Raw genomic sequence first — 24245 nt, forward strand, 5'->3', positions numbered from 1 at the left:
AGCGGTAATGCACAACAGGTCGCAGGTCAGCAGGCTAATAACTCCAGTGGTGTGCAGGGGGGGTTGCCCCCTCCTCCTGGCCCAATTGTTGAAAAACGTGCACTGAAGTGCCCTTTTGGGGGCCAAAACGCACACTAAAGTGCCCTCTTGGCTGGTTAAAACATGATAAACTGCCCTCTTGGGAGCCAAAACACGTGCTAAAGTGCCCTCTTAGGAGCCAAAACGCATGCTAAAGTGCCCTCTTAGGAGCCAAAACGCATGCTAAAGTGCCCTTCTTTTCACCCCTGCCCTTCAAAAAGACTGTGCACGCCACTGAATAACTCTTAGACATCTCTGCAACACAACACACATACATCTTTCACATGAGCTCCAAACATTTAATTCTCCTCATTCTGTTTACATTCTTGAATGTTTAAAAGTAAAATCTGCACATATCGCACCTTTAAATGCGGCTTTAAGTGGCCCAAGCTGACAGAAAGCATCAAAGATGAGCAGTTTTCAGTTGAGAGTTGGTCAGAGCTGCTGTGAGGAGACGACCTGTGTGATCAGGTATCCCCAAGTGTCCCTGCAGCTCCCGCCGCTCCTCCCACTCGGCCCTGTCATCGGTCCAGGAGGAACATCCTCCTCTCTGCTCCTCTGGCTGACTTTTCACAGTCCGATGCCCCGACAGGACTCAGCAGTCATGGCCGGCAGTCTGACCCACCACGGCTCCCCGAACCCCGGCTACAGCCCCAACAGCGCGGTCCCGGTGCCGGTCATCACGCAGACGGACTCCAGGGACAAATGGAGCAAAAAGATGGATTTCCTCCTCTCTGTCGTCGGCTTTGCGGTGGACCTGGGAAATGTTTGGAGGTTTCCCTACATATGTTACCAGAACGGGGGCGGTAAGTGGGGAGAGGTTCTCAAAACCAGCTTTTATAACTTTAAATTACAGACACACACACACTTTTAAAGACTTCAAATCGATTAAATGTCAGATTTAGATCCAGTAAATGGCTTCAGATGATTCAGGCTGGAGCGCATCTGGCAGCAGAAGCTGTCCATGGTGCTGAAGTGCGCATCTGGAGTCCAAAGTTTGAACACGTCTCCTCTCACATCGTCTGTATCGATTTGTCTCTGCTTAAAATTAATCAGTATTTTTTTGCAACACAAGAGCATGAGAAAAAAGTGTTTCATGTCAAAAAATGTCAAATTTTCAGGTTAATTTGTATATTTTTAAACATTTCTACACGTATATTTTGCGCTTTACTCGATAATTTAACATCAGTGAGGGAGGATTTAGCACAGCAGCCACCTGGGTCGCAAGGCAAGTTTATTTATTAACACTTTTTAACATGGCAATGCACAAAAGACATAAAAATGCATCATGACAAAACTTAAAAGGAAAAAAAAGGCTTAAAGTAGATAGAAAATCATGATATATATGTATTTTTTTATTTAGCTTGCAAGATGTGTTCATGTCCATGATTTGATCAAACACAAATTTTGATTCTTGATGTACATTTTCATTAAAATGTCTTGTTTTGATTCAGATTTTAGAGTCAGTTTTATTTTTTATATCCTGAAATCACCTCAGTGGGCTCAGTGAACGACCTCCTCTGTCCTCAGATCCTCGCTTCCATCAGGAAAACCTCCCAGAAAAAGAAAAAAAAAAACCTTTTAGCAGCTGAAAAAAATGGGAGAAATCTCAGAAAGAGACAGAGTTTACATATTTCAACGCCCTCTGAATTCATTATTCTAGATTTAATGATCGTCCTCCATTTGTCTTGGCACACGAGACGGCACCAACATGCACCGTGACCTTAGTCTCCCCTCTTGTGCCCCGGTTGCAGGTGCTTTCCTCATTCCCTACATTTTGATGGCCATCTTTGGTGGCGTGCCGCTCTTCTACATGGAGCTGGCGCTGGGGCAGTACCACAGAACCGGAGCCATATCCATATGGAAGCACATCTGCCCCATTTTCAAAGGTGAGGCCCTCGCAGAGATTCAGATTAAAAATCAAGTTCACAGCTGGTTTTTTTCACTCTGTTTCTCTTCTTGTTCTCAGGTATAGGATACGCCATCTGCATCATCGCTCTGTATGTGTCCTTCTACTACAACACCATCATCGCCTGGGCCCTCTTCTACTTCTACTCCTCCTTCTCCACCATCCTGCCGTGGACAAACTGCGACAACGTGTGGAATACCCCCGACTGCACCAACTATTTTGGCGTAGACAACGTCACCTGGACGAATTCCTCCAGGTCTCCGGCAGAGGAATTTTACACGTAAGTGCATGTAAGTGTGAGTTACAGAAACCACATATATAAATAGCTTTACAGTGATACTCTACACAAATATAGAAGGCTATTGATGTCCACGGGGAGACGTGATGATTTATGAGTTGTTTTTTTTTTTTTCCCATCATCACAGGAGGAACGTTCTGGAGATCCACAAGGCGTCGGGGCTGAGAAACGTCGGGGGAGTTCGCTGGCAGCTGATGCTCTGCCTCTTTCTCATTTTCACCATCGTGTACTTCAGCCTCTGGAAGGGCGTGAAGACTTCTGGGAAGGTGACACATTCACAATAAAGAGGATTCACTGTGTATTTTATATACTCTAGTCTACTTTAATCTCTAGTTTCCACCGTCTTCCTGTTTCTCTTTCTCTGATTGAGCCCTTTTCTTCCGCACCAGGTCGTGTGGGTGACCGCCACGTTGCCCTACATCGTGCTTTTCATCCTCCTGATCCGAGGCGCCACTCTGCCGGGAGCCTGGAGAGGTGTGGTGTTTTACCTGAAGCCTCAGTGGGGGAAGCTGCTGGAGACCAGTGTGAGTTGTAAAATAAATGAATCCAATGTTCGTTCCCCTTGAGAATCTTATTTTATTTGAATTTAAATGCCAGGGTTTCATTGCAGAGCCGTTGGTCCACTGTTCAGTAGGCAAAAGGTGTGTTGAGCAATCATTTGCAAAGAAAATAAGCAAAGGAAAGAAGAATTTGTGACAAAAAGCTTAAATAGTTGCATGCACATACAGTTCAGATAGAAGTTAACAGGTGTTGGGAGTTGCTTGTCAATTTACAAAAGAGTAATTCTTCTGTTCTTTGTTAGTGTTGTGTCTAATTTGACCAGTTCCTGGCACAAAAAAAGCACAAGCGCCGAGTCGAATATCAGCAAAACATGAAACGAGAGCAGGTTTAAAGTCTGAAGTCTGTGAGCCGTCTTTTTGTTTCATGGTTTTTTTTTTGCAGGTGTTTCTCTTCATATCTCTTCTGTTTAGTCATGCAAAATGCAAATTGAATGATAAACTCTATCAAATTATGTTTGAACTGAACTCAAACTCTGCACAACACCAGAGGATACGACTAATATCCACCATCCTGCCAACACTTCAGGTTCCTGCCTGATGAGATCAGGATCTTCCCTGCGCGCGGGAGTAGTTTAATATACACCTCCATTCATTTCTCTGCCCTTTTGGCTCTTGACAATCTGCCTATATTTATTTAAGATCAACGAATCGTCCTCACCTCCCTCTTCCAGCTCGCCGCGGTTGTTTGCTAAACACGTGTGAGTGCTTTCGCTCGGAGGGGGAATATGGATGAGATGAAATGAGATGCATAAATAAGCCACAGAGCAGGATAATAAGATGCATAATTGGTTTAGATTTTCTGCCCATTAACAAAGGCCCCCTCTTCCTGTCTCACTCACCGATATCCAACGCTGCCCTCTTCTTTTTAATGCCGAATGGAAGCTCCTCTTCAGATCTCCCTGTGTACAGCTGTCTGCCGGCCGGGTCTCTGTGCGACTGACACAACAGCTCCCTGCTCGGAAAAAAAAAAAAAATCAAATACTGAGGAATCAGAACGAGAACAAGAGAATACAAATATTTTAGATGAATAGAGAGGCACAACACGAATCGAATCTGTGTTAGGAATACTGTGTTTGTTTGCTTTAAAATGCACAACAGCAGGTAAAAGCATCCCAGAAGTGGTAAAGCTGATGGTCCTGGATCGTTTAATGTCTATTTCTGTCCGTCTCTCTCTGACTCGTCCAGGTGTGGGTGGATGCTGCAGCTCAGATCTTCTTCTCTCTGGGGCCTGGGTTCGGGGTGCTCCTGGCTCTCTCCAGCTACAACCCTTTCACAAATAACTGCTACCGGTAAGAACCGAGCCACACCGAGTCATGCGAACCCACATCTGTGGCTCGAACGCCGGCTTCATGAATCAAGTCCGACGGTTCCGGATAAAAGGCCTAAAAAGCGCTCTCGCAATCTGTACATCATAAGAAATCACACCTCCTGTTGAGTTTAATGACTTTGGTGCGGTCGAAACTCTCAGAGCAGACGTGAGATTTATGGCTTATAAATTAAGGAGGATGGTTCAGTCGGGACAGTGATGTGTTGTGAATACTACACTGTGGGTAAGAAGGCCAAGCTGTGCACAGGAGGAATAAAACTGTGACTAATACTGTGTGTGTGTGTGTGTGTGTGTGTGTGTGTGTGTGACTGATGTGATTAGCAGAGCGGAGTGTGTGAGGAAACAGTAGTAAAGACACAGATAATGAATGACCCTAGATGCTGCTGTTTGTTGTCTCTGAGATCCATTAAAAATAAATATCACAAACACATTTAAAAACTAGACTGGCACTCAGTAGAGTGCATACCTCCGCCAAGACCCAACAGTCGTAGATGCCAGCTACCTAAATATGTCAAGATCAAGGCGCTATTCACGCAAATGAACCAAAATGTCGACAAACACCCTATCTGTCTCACAACGGTAAAGAAAGAGAGAAGGAAGTCTTGGATCCGTCCCCTTTTTCTGCATCAACGCCAAAGGTTAATGAGGTGTTCTGGTCCGAGACCCGTCCTCCATCTTTTTTTGGTGGAAATCCAGTCCATAAATTTTGTGCAATGATAGGGATGTTTTCATTTATTTATCTTAACCAGTGAATGTTCTTCCCATTACGTTAGAAAAGGTAAAAAATTCAATAAAACGCACTTGAGAAACTGCTTTTTCTGGCTCAAAACGTTAGATTTCTTTGAGATACACTGTAAAATGTAGTATTTCCACATTTCCAGATACACCAAACCGACATTAAAGAGCAAACAGCGATGAAGCTGACTGTTGTGTCGCCTCACATCACGTCTCAGCCGGGGAAACCGGAAGACACAGAACTGCAGATACAGATGTGGTTGCAGTGTTTTTAGCGCCATTAAAGGGACAGTGTGTAACGATTTAAGTAATTTATTAACTCAAATCAACGTATATACTTAACGTAAATACTTGTTTTTTTACGTCTTTTTACGTTTCTTTTCTCGTGCACTGATTCGCTCAGCTGAACAGCCAATCAGAGTGATTTCCGTCATCGACGGGCTCCACCTTAAAAAAAAAAATGTCGACAAGGTCCGACTATTCCTGACGGCTGAGAATGTACATAATTTCAACTGATGTGCCGTCATACAAGATTTTTCCAGTAACTATTGTTGTGAACTTTCACAGGAAGAAATGACAGTGTTGCAGGTCATTTCTGAGAATTTGTGTGAGTTGTTAAAACAGGTGTGAATGTATTTAAAACCAATTAGGATGAATTCTGATGGGCCTTTCAGGGAATAGAGGATTTGGATTCCTCATTAGTATCGTTGCACAATGGTTGTGAGCTCGGAGTGACTGAGAGAGAATGAATGAACAAACAAACAGCTCTTCTTTGGAATGAAAACCCTCGGTTTTAAAGCTCACTGACTTGTGTTGGGTGTGTTTGATTTCTTCCTCGACAGTGACGCCATAGTGACCAGTTTAGTGAACTGTCTGACCAGCTTCGTGTCGGGCTTCGTCATCTTCACAGTTCTGGGCTACATGGCAGAGATGAGGAAGGTGGAGGTTGAGGATGTAGCCAGAGATAAAGGTCGGAGAACGACTTCCACATTTAAAATCATTGTTAAAATCACCTTGTTCTCTTCATAATCAATGTCCTCATGTGTTCAGGACCAAGTTTACTCTTCATCACGTACCCAGAGGCCATCGCGAACATGATGGGCTCCACCTTCTTCGCAATCATCTTTTTTGTGATGATGATCACGCTGGGACTGGACTCCACGGTACTTTATTCTAGACAAGTCTCTCATGATCAAATACAACATATCCAGCGTTTATTCAGTCTAATTCCTTCGATCTGCAAGTTATAATACTGCAGATCTGACATTTTCTCTGCGTGTTTCAGTTTGGCGGGCTGGAGGCGATCATCACCGCTGTGCTGGACGAATATCCGGATCAATTATCTCACAGGCGTGAACTTTTTGTGCTGGGTTTGGTAATTGTCTGCTTCTTGGGCTCTCTCAGCACCCTCACAAATGTAAGTTTTCCTCACTTTGAATTAGAGAATTAGTTCCAACAATGATCTTCTTTCGCATTTGTGGCGATGGCGGGTGGTGTTATCAGTGAGCCTGACATGTTTTTAACAGGGTGGTGCCTATGTAGTGAAGCTGCTGGAGGAGTTTGGAGTCGGGTGCTCCATCATAGCCGTGGGTTTCCTCGAGGCCATCGCGGTTTCCTGGTTCTACGGTAAACAAGAGATAATTATTGATTAACAATTCAAACTGACGACCCTTAGCTTAAGATATATTGTTACTATAAGCGTCTCATGTTTAATCTCTTGCTTTCAGGTATCAACAGGTTTAGCAATGATGTCCAGGCCATGCTGGGAAAAGCTCCAGGACTGTTCTGGAGGGTGTGCTGGGTTGCCATCAGTCCAGCATTTCTAGCGGTAAGATATAAAATACTCTGAGGTGCAGTAACAACAGGTAGATATGAACGTCTACATTTTACTTTCAGTTTTACAAGTCCTTTAAAAGGACCAAATAATCACCAAGTCATCTAGAGATCAATGGGCTGTAGTGGCAGCGGTCACATAACAGACCAGGCTTTTTTCTGAAGCATGCATGCTGCAAAACACTTGTGCGCCTGACGTTTTCCCTCAGCTATAATTAGAATAATTAATGTGATTATAAAGTAATGTAATTATAATCATGACTAAACAGAAAGAAGCGCTCTGTAACAATTTGCTGCATCTACATATGTGAATCACTATTTCTATTGGCCACATGTGAGTGGACTGTAGCGTGACGTCTCTCTCTGCTGCCTGAACAAACCTGTGGAGGATTTGTTTCAGTTGTGTGATGATGCTGGACTGTGGATTTCTTTGTGAAGGACTCAAACTGGATTTACCAAGACAGTCCAAAGGATTTAACTTTATGCACGTTTTGTGTGCCTCATCTCAGTTCCTCTCTGCTCCGCTAACAGAGAGCAACAGAAGCTAACGTCCACAAACATCGACCAAGGTCCAAAAGTACCATTATTAGGACTAACAGTTATAGTCAGTGTTGGGGAAATTGCTTTCAAAATGCAATTTATTACATATTATATTTAGTTACTTTCAACAAAATGCCCAAACAACCTTTTCTTCTATGTGCATATAATAAACTTATGAACGTTATCGACTTACAATGTTACTAAATTCTTGTCAGACACGTTAGCTAGCTAGCTAGCAGCCCAAACATTCCTGTAATGTTCTCATCAGCTGTTGATGGGACGTCTATTAATGTAACACCCTAGTAACAATAACACTTCCCTTAAAGGGTAAACTCACCAATTCCAGACTTTTAACTGTGTTTACTGGTCTTGAGAAGCACTATAGCATATGTGAAAGCCTAGTAAAAGGCTGAGTTGCATTGTGGGTAATGTAGGCACCAGGTTTTGATTGATTTCTATAATTTGTCCATAATGAGTCCAAACTTGTTATAGGAGTGCGATGCAGACCAGTGGACTGCTTTTCAAAACCCGGTGCCTACATTACCCACAATCAGTGGCGTGCACAGACTTTTTGAAGGGCAGGGGCAAAAAGAAGGGCACTTTAGCGCGCATTTTGGCTCCCAAGAGGGCACTTTAGCGCGCGTTTTGGCTCCCAAGAGGGCAGTTTATCATGTTTTAACCAGCCAAGGGGGCAGTTTAGTGTGTTTTGCCAACCAAGAGGGCACTTTGGCGCGTGTTTTAACCAGCCAAGGGGGCAGTTTAGTGTGTTTTACCAACCAAGAGGGCACTTTGGCACGCTTTTTTGACTCCCAAGAGGGCACTTTAGCACACGTTTTGGTTCCCAAGAGGGCACTTTAGCGCGCGTTTTTCAACAATTGGGCCACAAGGGGGGGGCGACTCCCCCTTGTGCACACCACTGCCCACAAAGCAGTTTAGCCACTGAGTGACATCAGTGGAGGTGGATTATCAGATATATTTTATACCACTGTTTTCACATACAGTAAGCAGTGGTACTCCCTGAGACCTGGTCTCCATGGTTACGGCCTTGATGGCCCCCTGACAGTTTGATATCCTTGTTTCCTGTTTTGTGTCCGTCTCTCTGATCGTCTTCCTGCTGACATTTTGCGGTATCGCACTTATTACATCTTCCTTTATATATTCCTTTCTCTTCTTTCTATCACCCTCTTCCCAGTATTACCTCTTATGCAGCCACACAAAAGTTACATTAACATATATGGAAATGTTTTAAATATGGGACTCCTAACGTCTCCCCGCTGTTCTCAGTATATCATAGTCAGCTCCTTCCTGAAAGCGCCACCCCTCACGCTGTTCGACTATAAGTACCCCGACTGGAGCATCACAGTGGGATACATCATCGGCTTCTCGTCCTTCATGTGGATCCCCATCTACATGGTCTACAAGCTGGTGTGGACTCCCGGATCTCTCAAACAGGTCAGCAGACGAAAAGTGAGACGGTGAATTGAAAAACATCACACTTCTTTCGACACCTTCTTCTGTAACTCTTCCTCCTTGTTTCCCGCAGAGGTTGGCGGTGTGTCTCAGGCCAGAGAGGACCATACCGGACATCCACGGCGACAGCCTCAACATGGCCGCCGTGCCGTAGGAAGAAACAACCTCGCTGCCACATGATAAAATATCCCTTGCTTGTAGTTTTTTCTTTTGTTTTTTTTTTGTTTTTTGAATTCAATCCACAGTTTTAAGTTATTTGTGAGCAAACCTGAACTTTCTCTGACATCATGACTGTTACCTGATGTTGAACATGTAAACTCGGTAAAAGAAAAAAGGAAAAATGCTGCTAAATTTGTAATTACAAGAGGAGCTGAGAGAGCAATACAACCTTTTTCTGCATGTGCTGCGTGTATTCACATCTACATGCATCACCTGCTACAAGAGTCATATTCATATAATGTCTGCTTCCCCCCCATTAATCTGCTGTCTGCATATCATAGGGAACACATGCCAAGGAAAATAAAAAAACGCTCAGCAGCTATCGCATGGCGCCGTTTTCTCTTGTTGGGTTTGGTAGTTTCTGTGGTGTGTAACGGTTAGATAACATCAGCTTATAGCAACAGTGGAAAACACTAACAAAGCGCTTGGAGCATCAGTGAGGTTGACACAGTTTTTCCCCTCTTGAATTAATAATGGCAGCAGTGTTTTGCATGTATCTTCTTGTAACAATAATAATAATAAAGCTTTATTCAGCTTGCTTTTTATCCATTCAGTGGACTAAAGGCTAATGTTTTCCACCAGTTGTACCAGCTTTGCATCTTAAAAAACAACTAAAGAAAACACAGAATGGCTCCACACAGCTCGTCCGGCGTAATCCAATACCTGAGATCCCAAAAATGATTTGAAAAGACATTTTTTTACACCGTTTATGAAGCAGAAAACGTCACTGTAGCTTCTGAGCTAAAAGCTCATCCTGTCAGAAGTGGGTGCTCGATCTTGACCCAGGTCGAGGGTGTAACTTTAGTCTTACAAAATCTCGTAGTAAAGACTCAGATTTGGGTCGACTCTTGTTTTGAAGTTGTTCAGGAAAATGCTTCACTGTTGTTTTTCGCCGTGAAGCCCCAGAAATGTTGCCCGATATTCTATCAGCACATCAGACTCTAATGACTTCATTTTCATTTCTGGGTGAACTGAACTGACAGTAAATAAAAGTCCCTTTCTTTCTTTTTTTTTTTTGTCGATGCTGTATTTGAATATTTATGGAGTATTTCTGTACTGTAACAAAGTGCTTGTATAGGATTTCATGCCAGCTGCTCGATCTATCTGCTAAAGAAATGCTGTTTTTTTCCCCCCACAAGTGTTTGTAAAGGAGACGAGTGAGACGCTCAGACAAAGACCACATCAGTTCATTGCACGTTTCCAGAAAAAAAAGACTCTCTTGTATTGTTTTTACTATCGTAGCCTGTATACTTTGTAGTTAATCTGCTCGTTACATTAAAAATGGACTCTTTGGTCTTCGTCTGACGGCTTAATTCAGTTCCAGATAGCCTGTTTTGCCTTAATCTGCCTAAATATTAACACTGTTTGTACAAAAAAAAAAAAAATTGTAAAGGTTGTATTGATATTGTGCCTCTCCAATGTTTTCACTTTCTAAATTCTAAGACTGTTCAATTTCTTTTCCGTGCAGACACACACAGCATTATACCACTCGTGTCTTTACCAAATGTGTTATCTAAAAAAAAAAAGAAGAAGAAGAGAAAAGCGCTTTATAACTTTATGTCAAGAGATTTAATTGTGATGAGCAAGGTGACGATTGTTGTGTGATCTACATTCCTTTTTAAACCTTTATTTCCTGTACTAGCCAGATGTGTATAAATGTATTATAGTACACATTACGTATTTCATCTTTTGTGCTTCTTTTCATTCCTGGAGGTTAAAACAAAAAAACAAAACAAACATCACGTCGTAATTATTTGGAGATTTGTTCCTTTAAATCTCTATACGGTGATGTTTGTGTCTTTGTTATGGCTGCTGGCTGTTGCTGCTCACCTCTATTAGATATTCTAATTAACAAGCTAATTTGCAATAACCAGAATCCATCAACATACAAGGGAATAGAACAGCCTTTATCCTTCAAATGCTGCACACACACACACACACACACACACACACACACAGAAGATGATGTTCCTACTAACAGCGCTCCTTCAGATCTTCACTTATTCAACTCATTTTTAAGACAGAACCTCTTCAAGGACGACAGGTATGAACGTATATGAGAGTAAGAAGTGTTTTTGGGAACGTGTGATTCCCTCATCGAGCTGCTGGTTGATGGACGTTGCACATCAAAGCGCCTTTTGTGTCATTGAAGTAGAGAACTGGGGCCGAGAGCGCCGGAGACACATAAAAGAGACTCTGCTAAATAGACGGTGTCTTCTCTGCTGCACATGAAAAGCTCCACAAACAGTACATTAAGGACCACACAGACTGCTACGTATACGTTCTTGCTGGCACTGTTGCCGCGCATCCATTATTCCTGACACAATGCAGCAGGGAAGGTGTAGAAGAAGTGCTGACAGGGGGAAACAACACAAAGAGGAATTTTACAAGGAAGTCTGAACGCAAAGGAGGACGTGAATATTATACGTTTGTCTTCGACCCTCTGTATCAAACTCAGGTGTCAGTTTGTGCAGAAGCTGCCAGACAAAATACCTTTGTAGCATCTGTAACATCTTAAATATGTTTTGGTATATTAGACCACATATAGTATAAAAATCAATGTTTATAGATAAAACATAAGCAGACAGGTGCACTGTAAAGAGATCCACTGTAGAATAACACTAGAATACTGCAAAACAGCATTTCACTGTTATTTTACAGTTCATCTATTGTTGTTTATCTTTGGATTAAAGTGTATTATCGTAGAATGACAGTTTCTTGTCGTGATTTTACGGAATATGGCAGCAGGTTACCGCTTATTTATAAAGTTTCCAAAATTAAATGTAAGAAAAACAAGTAGAAAAACAAGAGAATAAAAATCTTATTATTATTATTTATTACAGGTCTTCAGTCATTTGCACAGCTGACTCTGTTATTCTGGAACATTTCTATAAAAAAAGTGAAGAGTAAGTATGTTTTTAGATATTCTTATAGTGTGTTGCTTTTGTGTTCACATTGAGTCTCATGAAAAACTCTATGAAATGAAATGTTTTATTATAATTATTATTAGTATTTAAAAGAAGGCTTGCCTGCCAGCTTGACTTGATCAGCATCAAGACAATTTATGTTATATTTGTGTTAAAAGAGATGAGAATGAACCAATTTATCGATATCTGATTATTCAAAGATGAGCCTCAGACCCCCTGCATGTGTTGGGTTATGGTCAGATTTAGTCTTCTTCACTGACCAAATGTGCAAGAAGCATAGAAGGTGATGAAATCCCCAGAAAGCTCTTCAGACTCTCCACACAGAGAGGTGGCAGCGGAAACTCACACTTCAAGACTTCTCTGTCTTCATCCAGTCGGTTAGAGAATGTGAAACTCAGCTGTCGTCTTAACAGAAATATAAAATGCATCACGCCATCATTTTAACACATGCACAGTTTTCTTTCCTTCACGTCAAACACGTCTGCAGCAGCAGTTAGACCGCAGACTTCAAGATGTTTTCGACTGATCGATAACTCCAGCTGACTCTTCTGCTGCCTTTGAGTTCAGTGTCATCTACATGCGAAGACGTAACAGCGCGTAACATTTTGTGTGACATGATGTAATGACGTGACACGCGCACACTGTGATTACGTAACGCTCCGTCACATCTGCTGGCATGAATCCACAGGGACGGAAGAAATCACAGAATCACGCTTTAACAAGTTTATAACTAACAAATCCCGCATCATGTGCGAGTAGGCAATAAAATCTGTTTAATTCGAGTTAATTTGGTGAGATTGAAACAGGATCTTTGAGCTCATGCTGTGATTAAAGGTTTTCTTGTTGTGATGAATTCGTCCAGGAAGCCTCCAGTTTTAATTTCAGGCCGCCGTGAGGGACATTTCCTAACGCTCATTAAGCTTCTCTGGCATATAATTAAGAGCAATAAGTGTTTGTAATGGTGGTGCGCTCTTAAGTTCTATAGAGGACGGAGGTAAAGGCCATATACATCAGTCATGCAGAGTAATTATATAAGGATATAACCCCAAGGAGCTTGACCTTTATGTCTATTCTTCATTGCTCTTTGACATTTCAGAAATGGGAAAATGTGATGGAAGCCTGACACTTGTTTGATGGTTTCCAGTAAGAGAGGAGAATATATATATATTTTTTTTAACATGCATATTGTGTTTGTACAGGCTGGAAACTGCAGGAAACACCTGGAAGTTCCAGTGCTCTGATGCAGGCAGGGCTGCAGAAAGACGGTCACAATTAAGATTAACAGCGGCTTTACTGCAACAGATTAAATAATTCAACAGAAGCTGATCGTCAGAAAAATAACTGACAACTATGCTGATGGTCGAATTATCATGTAAGTCATTTCTTTGGCAAAAATGTTGAGTGAAAATGTGAAATTCACTGTTTTCTTTTTTTTCACAGTAGTTATAATAATCCATCTTTCTTGTTTGCAGTGTCATTTTGGAAGCTACAATAAAATGTCTTTTATTGTAGTAAACAACTGTTTTGTGTATTTAATATTGTGAACTGCATGTGTTATATCTTTTCTCCCCTGGGTTATTTTGCCTTTGCCTGTTCTTTTTTTGTTTTTTCTCCATACTTTGTTGTTTTATTAGACCTTGACAATGAAAAAACAGGCTTTTGGCTAATTCTGGCATTTGTATTCATGTCCTACCATGTGTTTTATTTATCCGCACTGTCCCTTTTTAATAAAAACTGAACTTAAAAAAAATAGCAAACTGATTTCTTTTGGTTTTCAGCTGCTGGTGGGACAAAATAATCCGTTTGGGAGAAACATGACGAGCATCTTCCTGTATGTCCTGACATTTTAGAGACTAAATGACTCAACCGTTAAAGGCCACAGATTAAGACATCAACATTAAGACATTAGTTGCAGCTATTTAACGACCAGCGCCACATTTTGATATTCAGAAACAGAATCAGGCTGAAGAAGGTTTTCACGGTGCGTAACAATAAACATGTGGAAGAATATAAAGACAAGAAGCATAATTAGAAAATAGAAACTTAACAGTGATATATAAAAGAATGTTAAAATGAATGATCTGTAGTTTTGTGCAGTAATATGTTCAGTACTCACAGGAGAGTGTGTGCAAACTTGTGCAAACCCCCCCAAGAGTGGATTGATATTGTCTATAGGGTTTTAATCGAAGATTATTTCATTACTGATTTTTCAGGCTACTATTTTAATGATCATGTGGTTCAGAAGATGTAAAATAAATAAATACAAAAATCACAAAAATCACAACTTTTTATTGCCTCAACTGACCCAGTTAAATTGTACTTTTGTCCGGCCTTAAATAAATAAATATCATAACAAATATTCACATCTGAGAAACATTTACTTAAAAAGAGGAGAATATTTAACATTACAGAGCCTTAATTTAAGAATAATTTCTGAAAAGTTTCCTGAGAATACTTATAATCCAATATGTCACTGATTAAAGCCTGAGTATGGAGACATTATCCAGGAGTTACACATATAGTTAAATACTCAATTAATTCCAATGAACTCTGAACTGCTGGTTTAATCCAGGCCACCTGAAGATGCAAACAAATCTGAAAAAATTCAAAGATTAATGAAGAATAGAACTTCCAATAATAATAAAACAAATGTTTTTTTGTATTTGTGACACACTCAGGGCACTTCAGGCCCTCCAGAGATGAGCTCATAGCCGGTGAGAGAGAAAGAAACAATAAAAAATGAAACATTATAAGTAAAATATCATATTTAGTAAACACATTCTACTATATAACATTTATTCTGCAGATATATAAACACAGACTATCAAAAATATTACAGAAATAGTAAAAGTGGAGATGCAATAGAAACATTTACTGGTATTTATGTCAAAAAAGGAAACATTTATTCTGTAACTAACACCAAGTCACACAGCGTTGTAATTAAGATAACTTATATATTGATTAATTAACTCTCTGACAGCTGATCAATCCACTCACCAACAAACCCTCTCAGCTCCAAGAGTCAGTGCGGTAACACGACGGCTTTAGGACCCAGATCCCACAGCGGAAGAGGAACCGCCTCCCTCTCCTCCTCCTCATCATCATCATCATCAACACCATCCTCCTCCTCCTCATCCTCCTCCAGCCTCCACCGATATGTCTCAGCACCTCATCCCTCCAGCTGTGCTCATGTGCCTGGGTGTGCTGGTGGAGGCGCAGCTGGAGGACTCCACCCTGACGGACCGAGCCTATGTGGTGCTGGAGAAGCAGAACCTGGGTAAGATCCTGCAGAGAGACGCTGTGTGGGCCTGGTGCTGGACCCAACGCGCTCCAAAAAACCATCTGCATTGTGTTTATTCTGACACGACAGCTACTTTTATTTAATGAATCGTGTGAATTAGAGCCTGCTGCTGTGTGTGATCCAGTCTGTGGTTCTGTTCGGTGGTTCTGTCCGCACAGTCACGCTGGGCAGCGTCCTCGGAGTGCTGCTGCTGCTGATGATCATCATGGCTGTGTGCGTCTACAAACCGCTGTCCCGTCGGTGAAGCTGTCCCGGAAGGAGAAGGAGACAAAGACCAAGGAGGGAGGACGGACCTGACGACCAACACCCCCCCGTGCAGAGAGGAGCGGCACCAGCACCGAGGAGCCCAGACCCGGTTCGACCACCACCTCCTGACGGGGGCCCACAGGGGGACCAGAGCAGCTCTGCCCCCAACAGACTGAACACTGACTGTGCAAATATTTACGAACTTTTATCTGTCTTTTAATAAGGATTGTACGTCTCCATCACTTAGACATGTCCTCACATGTACATGCACATTTTTATTTCATTAAAATAACATTAAATTGATCAGAAATACAGTCTGGACATCATTAATGTGGTTAATGTCTGTTTTTAGCTTGAGATGGCTGATATATGTGTACAGATGATCATTTTAATTGATCAGCCATCTCTCCTGCGGTCCAGCGGCTCATTGTCAGTGTCGAATAAAGTCCGACCCAGAAGGTGTCATCCTAAAATATCACACAGGTGAGAGTGAAAATCACCTGTACATAAAGTAAAGGTGTAAAAGTAACTGATATTAAGTGTACCTGTGCTTCAAAATGAATTCTCTCTCAATAAATTAACTTATAATTTATACACATCAGATTCAGTATTTACAATTTACAGAAGTGATATCGATTTGTTTTTGTTGTTGAAAGATTACACAGGGTTCGTACACATTTTTCAAGGTCAAATTCAAGCAATTTTCAAGCACTTTTAAGGGTCATTTTAAAGATTTTCCAGCACCTTACTGCTGGGGTAAAATACGTATCTAAAGTAATATATATATACACTTGTGATTTTTTTCTTCACTTTTTATCACAATTATGTACATTGTATTATGCTGTAAACATCTAAAATTATATTCTATAATATCAAAAACTTCAGAAATTAATTATCCAGTCTGATCCCAATTTTGTAAAAGACACAGAGTTATAATGTCAAGCACTTTCAAGCACTTAAACTAAAATCCAAGCACTTTTCAGACCTTGAAAACACAACATTGAAATTCAAGCACTTTCAAGGATTTCAAGCACCCGTACGAACCCTGATTACAGCCTCCCTGTTCAGGTGCCTCACCTGATCGTATGGACGTTTGCAGGTTCTTCGGAGGCTTCTGGAGATAAAATGTCCAAATGTGGACAGTCTTCGCCTCTCTGCAGGCCCAGACGGAGCTTCTGTCCTCCAAATCAACCGTTTATTTCCCCTTTGTTCACTTCACCAACAACTAAACTGTACAGATCATACACAACTGGACATCATTCACACAGACAGCGCTAGAAATAGTCTTGACCCGACAATGTAGGGAGACGCACCATCTATCTAACTCTTTACATGATGTACACACACGGTTGTCTCCTTTTTAAAAAAAAAAAAAAATCAGCTGTTTGTTTTCTGCGAATAAAACACATGAACAAAGTCACGTTTAATCCTCATGGAAATAAAGTGCTTTTATTTTAGAAACAACATTTCGAAACCGACATTTTCTTAAAATTCAAACGCATTAAAAAAAAAAAAGAAAAAAAAACAAAACGAAACACAACCTTTGCAGCTGGAACTGTGCGTTACAAAGATCTGCTTTAAATTACCCAAAGCTAGCCTTTTTTTTTTGTTTTTTTTTTAAATTTAAAAGTCGACAGTTCAGTCAGTTTGGAAACTTGATCGTCATGATTAGTAGATTTTTTTTTCAGCTGAAGCCCGTGAAAAGTCAGACGCGGCGACGCAGAGAGACGTTTTGCTAAGTGGTTGGTTGTCAGTGAAATCAGTTATAGTGGTTAATGCAGGAGCAACACCCAAGCACACCTTTAATGTCAACAGCTCATCATCTTGTTTTTAAAGTTACAAAATGTAGAAAAAGAAAAAAAGAGAATCTGTTCGAATGGTTAGTCAGAGTGGCACCGCGTTACTTTGTCACCCGCCTCTCGCCCAGACGAAAGCGTTCAAAGGAAAGCATCCCCTTGGCACATGCTGAAGAATCTAATCCTAGGTATGGCGGGCATGCTCCATCTTTGAGTCGGTGCTGTCTTTTCTTCTGCTCGGAGGTCTGATGTTGTTCGTGGCTACAAAAGGCTAACAAGGCGGCCTGTAAGGAGTTTGAATAATCTCGGTTTGCGTGGCTGCTTCGTGATTCTCCACGATGGCTGTGAATCCACAGACAGACTGGTCTCTGCTACTGCGTTTTTGAACTGAGGTGATAATGCTTGAAGTTAAGAAAAATATGACCTCCCTCTCTCTCTCTCTCACCAAGAAATCTCAGAAAACGTCCAGTAAAACAAAAAGCCCAGGAAAAGTTAACCCCCTAATCTCTGTCGCAGTGAAGATATTTCGTTACCGTGCAGCCGATTTTTAAGTTTCTCTCACAGCAGCATGCTTTTGTTTACACAAACGTAGATTAATAAGTAGAGTAAATTAATTGATTTAGGGACTTTTGACATAATTAACCCAACTTTCTGAATTAATATTGATATGGCAAAGAGTAATATGCATGAGAGATTCTGCACCTAAGAAACATCTACCAGGCTACATCGGGTCAAACAAACCGCTTCCAAAGTGAAGGTTAAATGTGTAAAACTGGAACCCTGAGATTTTCATTATTCAGTGAGCCCATGGTCCTCAACACGGTGACTCTAAAGGAAGACTTCGCAGTGAAAACACTCAAATCTGCTCCGTTGGGTCCAAAGAGCAAGAGGCTTTTCTTGTGCTAGGTTGTTTTTACTCTAGCTTTCTTAGAGGATGATAAAAAAAAAGTCAGTGCTTTGGACCTTTAGTGCCACATTTAAGTGACAGCACTGTATGAAGTCAACTCGAGTAGTCAAACAGAACCTGAATTACAGTGATCTGACCCCACTCCGGACAATATATCATCGACAAATGTGGGTTGCTGCGGTTTTGATTTGGAAAAGAAAAGAAATAAATAGAAAGAAGACCCAGAAATGATCTAAAAGAGTCCATGATTTAAGCTTGAGGATGAAGACACACTATGCTGAGATAGAAATATATAAAGGTGTATGCTCTTACCAAAAATACCTTTTGGAAAATATTGGATACCGAGAGTCTGATATTGCCTGTGCAAGAATGATCTGTTACAGAAAGAAATCTGCGGTTGCATAGATGACTACAGTGGTTAGGAAGGAGAATTGAGGTGTGGTAGTTGCTTCTGGATCTGGAAAAGTTGTATCGTGATTCCCTCTTATTCCTTTTTTTATTTTTTTTGTTTTACTTCTCGGTGAGCGATAGCTGCAATATCCTCTCCAGCTCCTCTTCCTCCTGCTTCCTCATCCTCTCCTCTTCCGCTTGGGCTCGAGCGGAGAGCTCCATGGCCAGGCGGAGCTCCGTGTCGGTGCTCGAGGCAGAAGTGGAGCTGACGGGGCTCGGGGTGACTTCGTATTCCACTAGCACCCCCTCTGGGATGCTCCTGGAATGACATCGAAGGGGGAAAAGTGAGATCTATTTACCGACACAGGAGGTAAACGGATACACTGCACCTTCTTAATCCCTATAGTACAAGCGAGCAGTAAAGACAGTGCCTTTCACCACACGTAACTTTGTAACTGCAACCTGAGCTCCTACCTGTCACTCTGGCTGCTGGGCATTGCATCGGGGAATTCCCCATCTGCATCATCCCAACTCCCCTCCTGCAACGACACAAACGTACAGTAAGGAACGCGTAAGGGATGCAGCGACTTGCAAAATAAAAAAAAGGAGAACACGATGAAGATTTGGATGTGTTGAGCTGATTAAAGGGCAAATTAAAACTGAAGTCATGACTAATAAAAGAATCCAGTGACCTATTAATCATTTACACACCAACATATTCAAATATAGATTCGATGTTCAGAAAGTAACAGATTTCCCTTTGATTGTTCTGACCTGGCCCGCAGCTCTGCGAGACTCCAGGAGACTCTGATGGATGGCGTACTGCAGAAGCTCCTCGTCGTTGTTGGACGCGGGCGCGTGTCGGCTGCCTCCCCGCCGGTGGTAACTGGCAGGCACCTCAAACACGGAAGGACACACTGAAAACAGAGGCAGTGCTGGAGGGAGGAAGGGGAAGAGGAAAAGAAAGACCGGATCAGTAATGACAAATATATGATGTGCAGTCAGAATTGGTGGCTGAGCTGGTCGCATTTCTACCTGCAGCTTCTTCATCTTCTCCTGAGGATGTTGGTGTAGCTGCTGGTGTTGGCTTCGCCTCCTCCTCAGTACTGCATTTATTGACATTACCGAATGTAATCCTGGCATTCAGCACATGGAACAGGGGAATCTCTGCAAGAAAGGAAAACACATCAGATACACTTTAGAGGGGGGGAAAGACTTTTGAATGTTTTACAACACTTGATCGGAATGTTTCGTACCTATTTTAACAGGAAATCCAGGAGGAAATTTCAGGGTTACAAAGTCTCGTAGCCGCGCGAAATGGGAGCTGGTCCGAGCCATGAGGTCGATGATGGGGGTCACCTGCTCGACCAGGGACAGAGGATGATCTTCGCTCATCCACAATGTACCTTTAAATCTGAGTGAGACAAGATTGAAGAAGGTTCAAACATGCACTCAACTTAAGATCTTGTAGAAAACACGGCCATGATGGATACAATATGAGGCATCTTAAAGCAACAGAACCACGTCTCTTACTTCTGTGTTCGAACACTCAGTTCAATGGGTCGCCCGATGTCTCTGTCCCCCAGGTCAAAGTCAGGATCAAAGTATTCCTCTGGAGTGATGGCAGTGGGATTGGTGGCAGTCGCATACTCAAGAGTCAAGTCCTATAAAATTGAGCACTCGTATCAAATCAGCTGCCAGGTTGGAACAAAACACATCATTTTAATGTGCCTACCGAACGCATGTTTTACCCCTTGTGCACTTATGTGCTGCTCCACGGTCCCCAGAAGAGACTCCAAGATGTTCCTTTCACCTTCGAACAACAAAAGCCCAACTTCAGTACCATCATACACACACTGCAGGACAGAAGAGTAAATCATGACGAATATTTTCCACCTACTTTTTATCCGGGCCTTTTCCTCGTCTGTAAGATGCTCCGTCCTTGTCCTGATCACCACATTTACATTGTTCACACTGAAAACCTGAGAAAACAAGAATCAAATGTCACATGTCGCCATAAAGGGGCTCAACAGATTTCAGTGGTTTTACACTGATAATAAGAAGAAAATGTGTAACTTTTGCGAACCTTTGCTTCAAATCCATTGACCAATTCAGTTTTGTCACTTCTCCAGCCCCAAATCCCAGCCTTGGTCCTGTGAAAACAAAAGCACCATTACAGACAAAATCCACAACCACTGACTTCAGGTGGAAATAGCTTACACAGTCCCAAACTTTGGAACGTCCTCCCGCTCCATATCAGACAAGCCCCCTCGCTGTCCATTTTTAAAACGCATCTTAAAACCCATTTTTATTCCTCGGCTTTCAACCCAGCATGAGACTCTGCTCTTGTTTTAGTGTTTTATTGTTTTTATTGTTTTATTGTTTTTATTTTTTGTTTCCTATGTTTTATGTTTCATGTTCCATTTCTTTTCATGTACAGCACTTTGTCCCAGCTATGGCAGCTTAAAGCGCTTTATAAATAAAGTTGAGTTGAGTTGAGTTGAGAATACAATGATGCAATGCAAGATACAGATAGGGGACATTGTTAGGATTTATTTTTAGGTAAAAATGTGTTCCTCGAAGGCTAAAGTTCACTGCTGAGCCACAGTACAGAATATGAAGACTGCAGCACTGAGATCGACAGTAAAAGTGGCTCTTGCCTCTCAAAAGCAATATCCTTGGTATCCAAGTAGGTGTTGACGATAGGGGTCGTCAACCTTTTGGCAATTTCCTGTTCAGCCGGCTGCATCGACTCCAGCGTGACATCCTCCATTTCTTGGGATATATTAAAGCGCTCAGTGTCCACGACTTCATCGTCATGGTTCACCTCCATCAGCTCTGCATAAGAATCTGTCACAAATACAACCAGAGATAGACTCAACAAAATGACTATAAATCATAGAGAGAATTAAGAAAAAAAAAAATTGCGAGTAAGAATACTGAAACACGCACCATCTCCTCTGAAGATGTAGCTTCGACGCCCTCTGATCCAGGTCATGTTTTCAAAGCCCAGCAGAGTGGCATCCACTCGCAGGCTGGCGCCACTTTTCCAAATGCGACAAACATCACTTGGACAAACCCGGGACAGAAGAGGGACTGTGAAGCAACAGCACAAGAATGTCCCGCGATGGAAACAAATGTATCCGCACATGGAAAACAATGTGGCTCAATACTGAACCAAAACAAATGTTTCAACTACCAAGAAGCCGGTATGTGGTTTTTCCTGTATGCCCTGATGAAAGTGGCGAGGGTTGTGTATTTTGCAGGTAGCATGGTAGACACCTTTTGCATACTGGTTTGCTGATAACCAGCTTGTATGAACAGGCTACTTTACTTTTATGATAAATATATCCACAGGTAAAAACAGAACTTACTCCAACTGGTGAATTCCCACTTCATTTCCATATAGAAGTCTGGAGACTGTGGATGACAACATAGACAGGAGCAGTCATTTATTTTGCCGGGAAATGTCTCCAGGCACATGTGTAGATGGATGACGAGAAAAATCCAAACCTCTCGGATCTTCGCCAGCAGCTCAGGCACTCCTCCCAGAGCAGTGGAGGCTTTGAGGTAGTCTCTGCGTTGAAGCACTAACTGGACCATCTCTGGATCCCCGGTGCTGACTGCCTCCTGCAGCACTACACAGAGGCAGACAAGTATCAACAAACCACTAAACCTTTTAAGGCGACAGCGCATGTTCACCAGCAGCGGAAACTATCCATTAAAAAAACCTCAACAATGACGGTAATAACCAAGGAAATTGAAACGTTTTAACTGCAGTCAGAGGAATGGATATGCAGTTTTCCAAGAAAACCCATTAACAGCAGATGATACAATATGTAAGATGATGTTAGAAGGGCTGTAAGTGATCAAACAACCCACACATCCTCAGAAAGCAGATCTACAAGACAAGCGAAGGAAACATTTGTGGGATCATAGCGTTCTCTGCCTTTCATGTTGGCAGTTTTATAACCCACCTGTCCAATTGTGGCTGTTTTCTTTCGTCACTTCCGCGCCGTGTCTGAGAAGGACTCTAACCGACTCCAGGTGGCCGAGGGACACAGCCAGGTGCAGAGGCGTCCGACCTCTGGGATCCACAGCCTCGATCTCATTCTGAGAAAAATCGAGGAGAATTACCCCTGTACCTTACAACAAGTGTAGACTTAATGCTGGAGTACCAACAGGACAGCCTGTTATATGAGAGCAGGGCATTGTGCTTTACTTGTAGCGGACGGCCCTCATATCATAACAAATAAGAGCCATAGCGCTACACCCTTTAATTTAGATCATTGCTTGTAATGATACAGGACTGCAGCACTTAGTACACTGACAAGACTGAGCATCATGTCTGGTCCTCATATGAGTCATGCCACTTGGGTAAATATGTTATTGATCAGCATCGCTGCTAAGTAGGATCATAGTACTTTTACCACAAGAACACACAGTATTAGCTGTGATGAGTAACTTGAAGGAAGTCACAATGAGATGCTCCTGAAAAATGTGTCATCATTTGTTAACCAGAATGGCGCTGTGAGGATAATAACAAATAACAAACCACTATAAATGCTTTAGGATAATAATAGCTGCATTCATGTGTTGTCAAGCAAATTGTCAGATGCACAATACACAACAAACACACTGATTGTTTTGTTATACAGTTATTATGTTATCATATCTGGTCAGACTTCATATTGTTAGGACGGTGTATCAAATCAACAACTGTAAACAAGCAGTCAATCGTGTCTGAAATACATATTTTAAGCAAACTTCCGAACCTGTTGATCAGCAAGTAGCAATGTCCTCTCAGACATTTCAGGCGTTATCTGTGTGTGACCCTACGGAGCATCTGTCAACACGACTGGCCTACTTTAACTGGATGGCTGCGGAGATTTAACATCTCAACCCCGGCTTCATCTAGCTAGCAAGCGTCGACCCCAAGGCATCGGTTCGTGACATATTCGTTGACATGTTTTTACAAACCTGTGGTAACGTTATTTGCTCTTCCAGCCTCCTGTAATCGTTCTCCCACACTGCGGAATGCAGAGGAAACTTCGCGCTGATGTCTTCGCTAACGTTAGCCGTGGACATCTTCCTCTTTATGGAGCCGCTCAGTGCAACGTTAGCAAGCAGCTTCTGATAATTACAGCCATGGGACAAACTGCGATACGTACACGCTTACTTGTGCCAAAATGTACGGTGAATATGATCCATGCCTTTAATATTTGACCACAACAACGTCGAAATATCCAAACCGGTGTCTAACTTTCCCCCAAGCCTTCCTCTAAATAAAACTTTTGAACAAGGAAGTGTCAGGAGCAATACCCAGAAATGACAGGGGTGTCCTAAATAGAAACTGACTCACAATGTGATTAATATCAAATAATTAAGACGGCTATCCAAGACGAACGTGTTAACTGAACTTAATTTATGTGTCTCAAAAATTATTTATTAGCTTGCTACAAGACATAAACGCGATTTTAAATAAAACCGCCGCCTTCAGAAAAGGAAGAATAGTTAGTTCCAGTTGGGCGGAACCATTCAACACGTTCGCATGGGGGGTTTAAAACATTAAAACACGACTATAACTCCGATATAAACGTTATTCCGCGTCACACGTGAATGCATTCAACATGTAAAATAATTAGGGTTTAAAGCATTATCGTCCTGCAAACCTTAACACTTTTAATGCTGTATTCAAACTGTTGTTAT

At 41.9% G+C, this 24245-nt stretch overlaps 2 protein-coding genes and 1 long non-coding RNA gene across 3 annotated transcripts; 2 read left to right on the forward strand and 1 right to left on the reverse strand.

The window, feature by feature from the left end:
• Positions 1-606: 606 nt before the first annotated feature.
• Positions 607-10642, forward strand: slc6a4b (solute carrier family 6 member 4b). The gene is made up of 13 exons (XM_030415997.1): positions 607-884; positions 1833-1967; positions 2048-2267; positions 2413-2551; positions 2675-2809; positions 4031-4134; positions 5750-5877; positions 5958-6070; positions 6193-6324; positions 6434-6533; positions 6635-6735; positions 8565-8732; positions 8824-10642. Exons 1-13 carry the CDS (start codon positions 659-661, stop codon positions 8902-8904), a joined length of 1782 nt encoding a protein of 593 aa, XP_030271857.1. The 5' UTR covers positions 607-658; the 3' UTR covers positions 8905-10642.
• A 4327-nt stretch (positions 10643-14969) lies between these two features.
• Positions 14970-15755, forward strand: LOC115581213 (uncharacterized). The gene is made up of 2 exons (XR_003984003.1): positions 14970-15173; positions 15356-15755. It is a non-coding gene; the product is annotated as an uncharacterized LOC115581213 (long non-coding RNA).
• A 1105-nt stretch (positions 15756-16860) lies between these two features.
• Positions 16861-24032, reverse strand: ankrd13a (ankyrin repeat domain 13A). The gene is made up of 15 exons (XM_030418212.1): positions 23517-24032; positions 22514-22649; positions 22050-22174; positions 21911-21956; positions 21489-21632; positions 21197-21386; positions 20623-20689; positions 20437-20518; positions 20288-20349; positions 20070-20200; positions 19793-19950; positions 19572-19703; positions 19311-19471; positions 19011-19075; positions 16861-18855 (listed from the first exon to the last, which is right to left on the reverse strand). Exons 1-15 carry the CDS (start codon positions 23622-23624, stop codon positions 18657-18659), a joined length of 1806 nt encoding a protein of 601 aa, XP_030274072.1. The 5' UTR covers positions 23625-24032; the 3' UTR covers positions 16861-18656.
• Between the last annotated feature and the right edge of the window lie 213 nt (positions 24033-24245).

Source organism: Sparus aurata, chromosome 5 (assembly GCF_900880675.1).
Source record: "Sparus aurata chromosome 5, fSpaAur1.1, whole genome shotgun sequence".
NCBI classification, from domain to species: domain Eukaryota; kingdom Metazoa; phylum Chordata; class Actinopteri; order Spariformes; family Sparidae; genus Sparus; species Sparus aurata.

Excerpts from the sequence above, each read along its gene's own strand:
- slc6a4b (XM_030415997.1), top strand. The coding sequence starts at position 659 with ATGCCCCGACAGGACTCAGCAGTCATGGCCGGCAGTCTGACCCACCAC. Across the intron at positions 2,268-2,412 it reads CCGGCAGAGGAATTTTACAC|GAGGAACGTTCTGGAGATCC; the intron begins GTAAGTGCATGT and ends CCATCATCACAG. Across the intron at positions 6,736-8,564 it reads TCAGTCCAGCATTTCTAGCG|TATATCATAGTCAGCTCCTT; the intron begins GTAAGATATAAA and ends CGCTGTTCTCAG.
- ankrd13a (XM_030418212.1), bottom strand. The coding sequence starts at position 23,624 with ATGTCCACGGCTAACGTTAGCGAAGACATCAGCGCGAAGTTTCCTCTG. Across the intron at positions 20,201-20,287 it reads AGCACATAAGTGCACAAGGG|GACTTGACTCTTGAGTATGC; the intron begins GTAAAACATGCG and ends TCAATTTTATAG. Across the intron at positions 19,704-19,792 it reads TGGATTTCCTGTTAAAATAG|AGATTCCCCTGTTCCATGTG; the intron begins GTACGAAACATT and ends CCTTTCTTGCAG.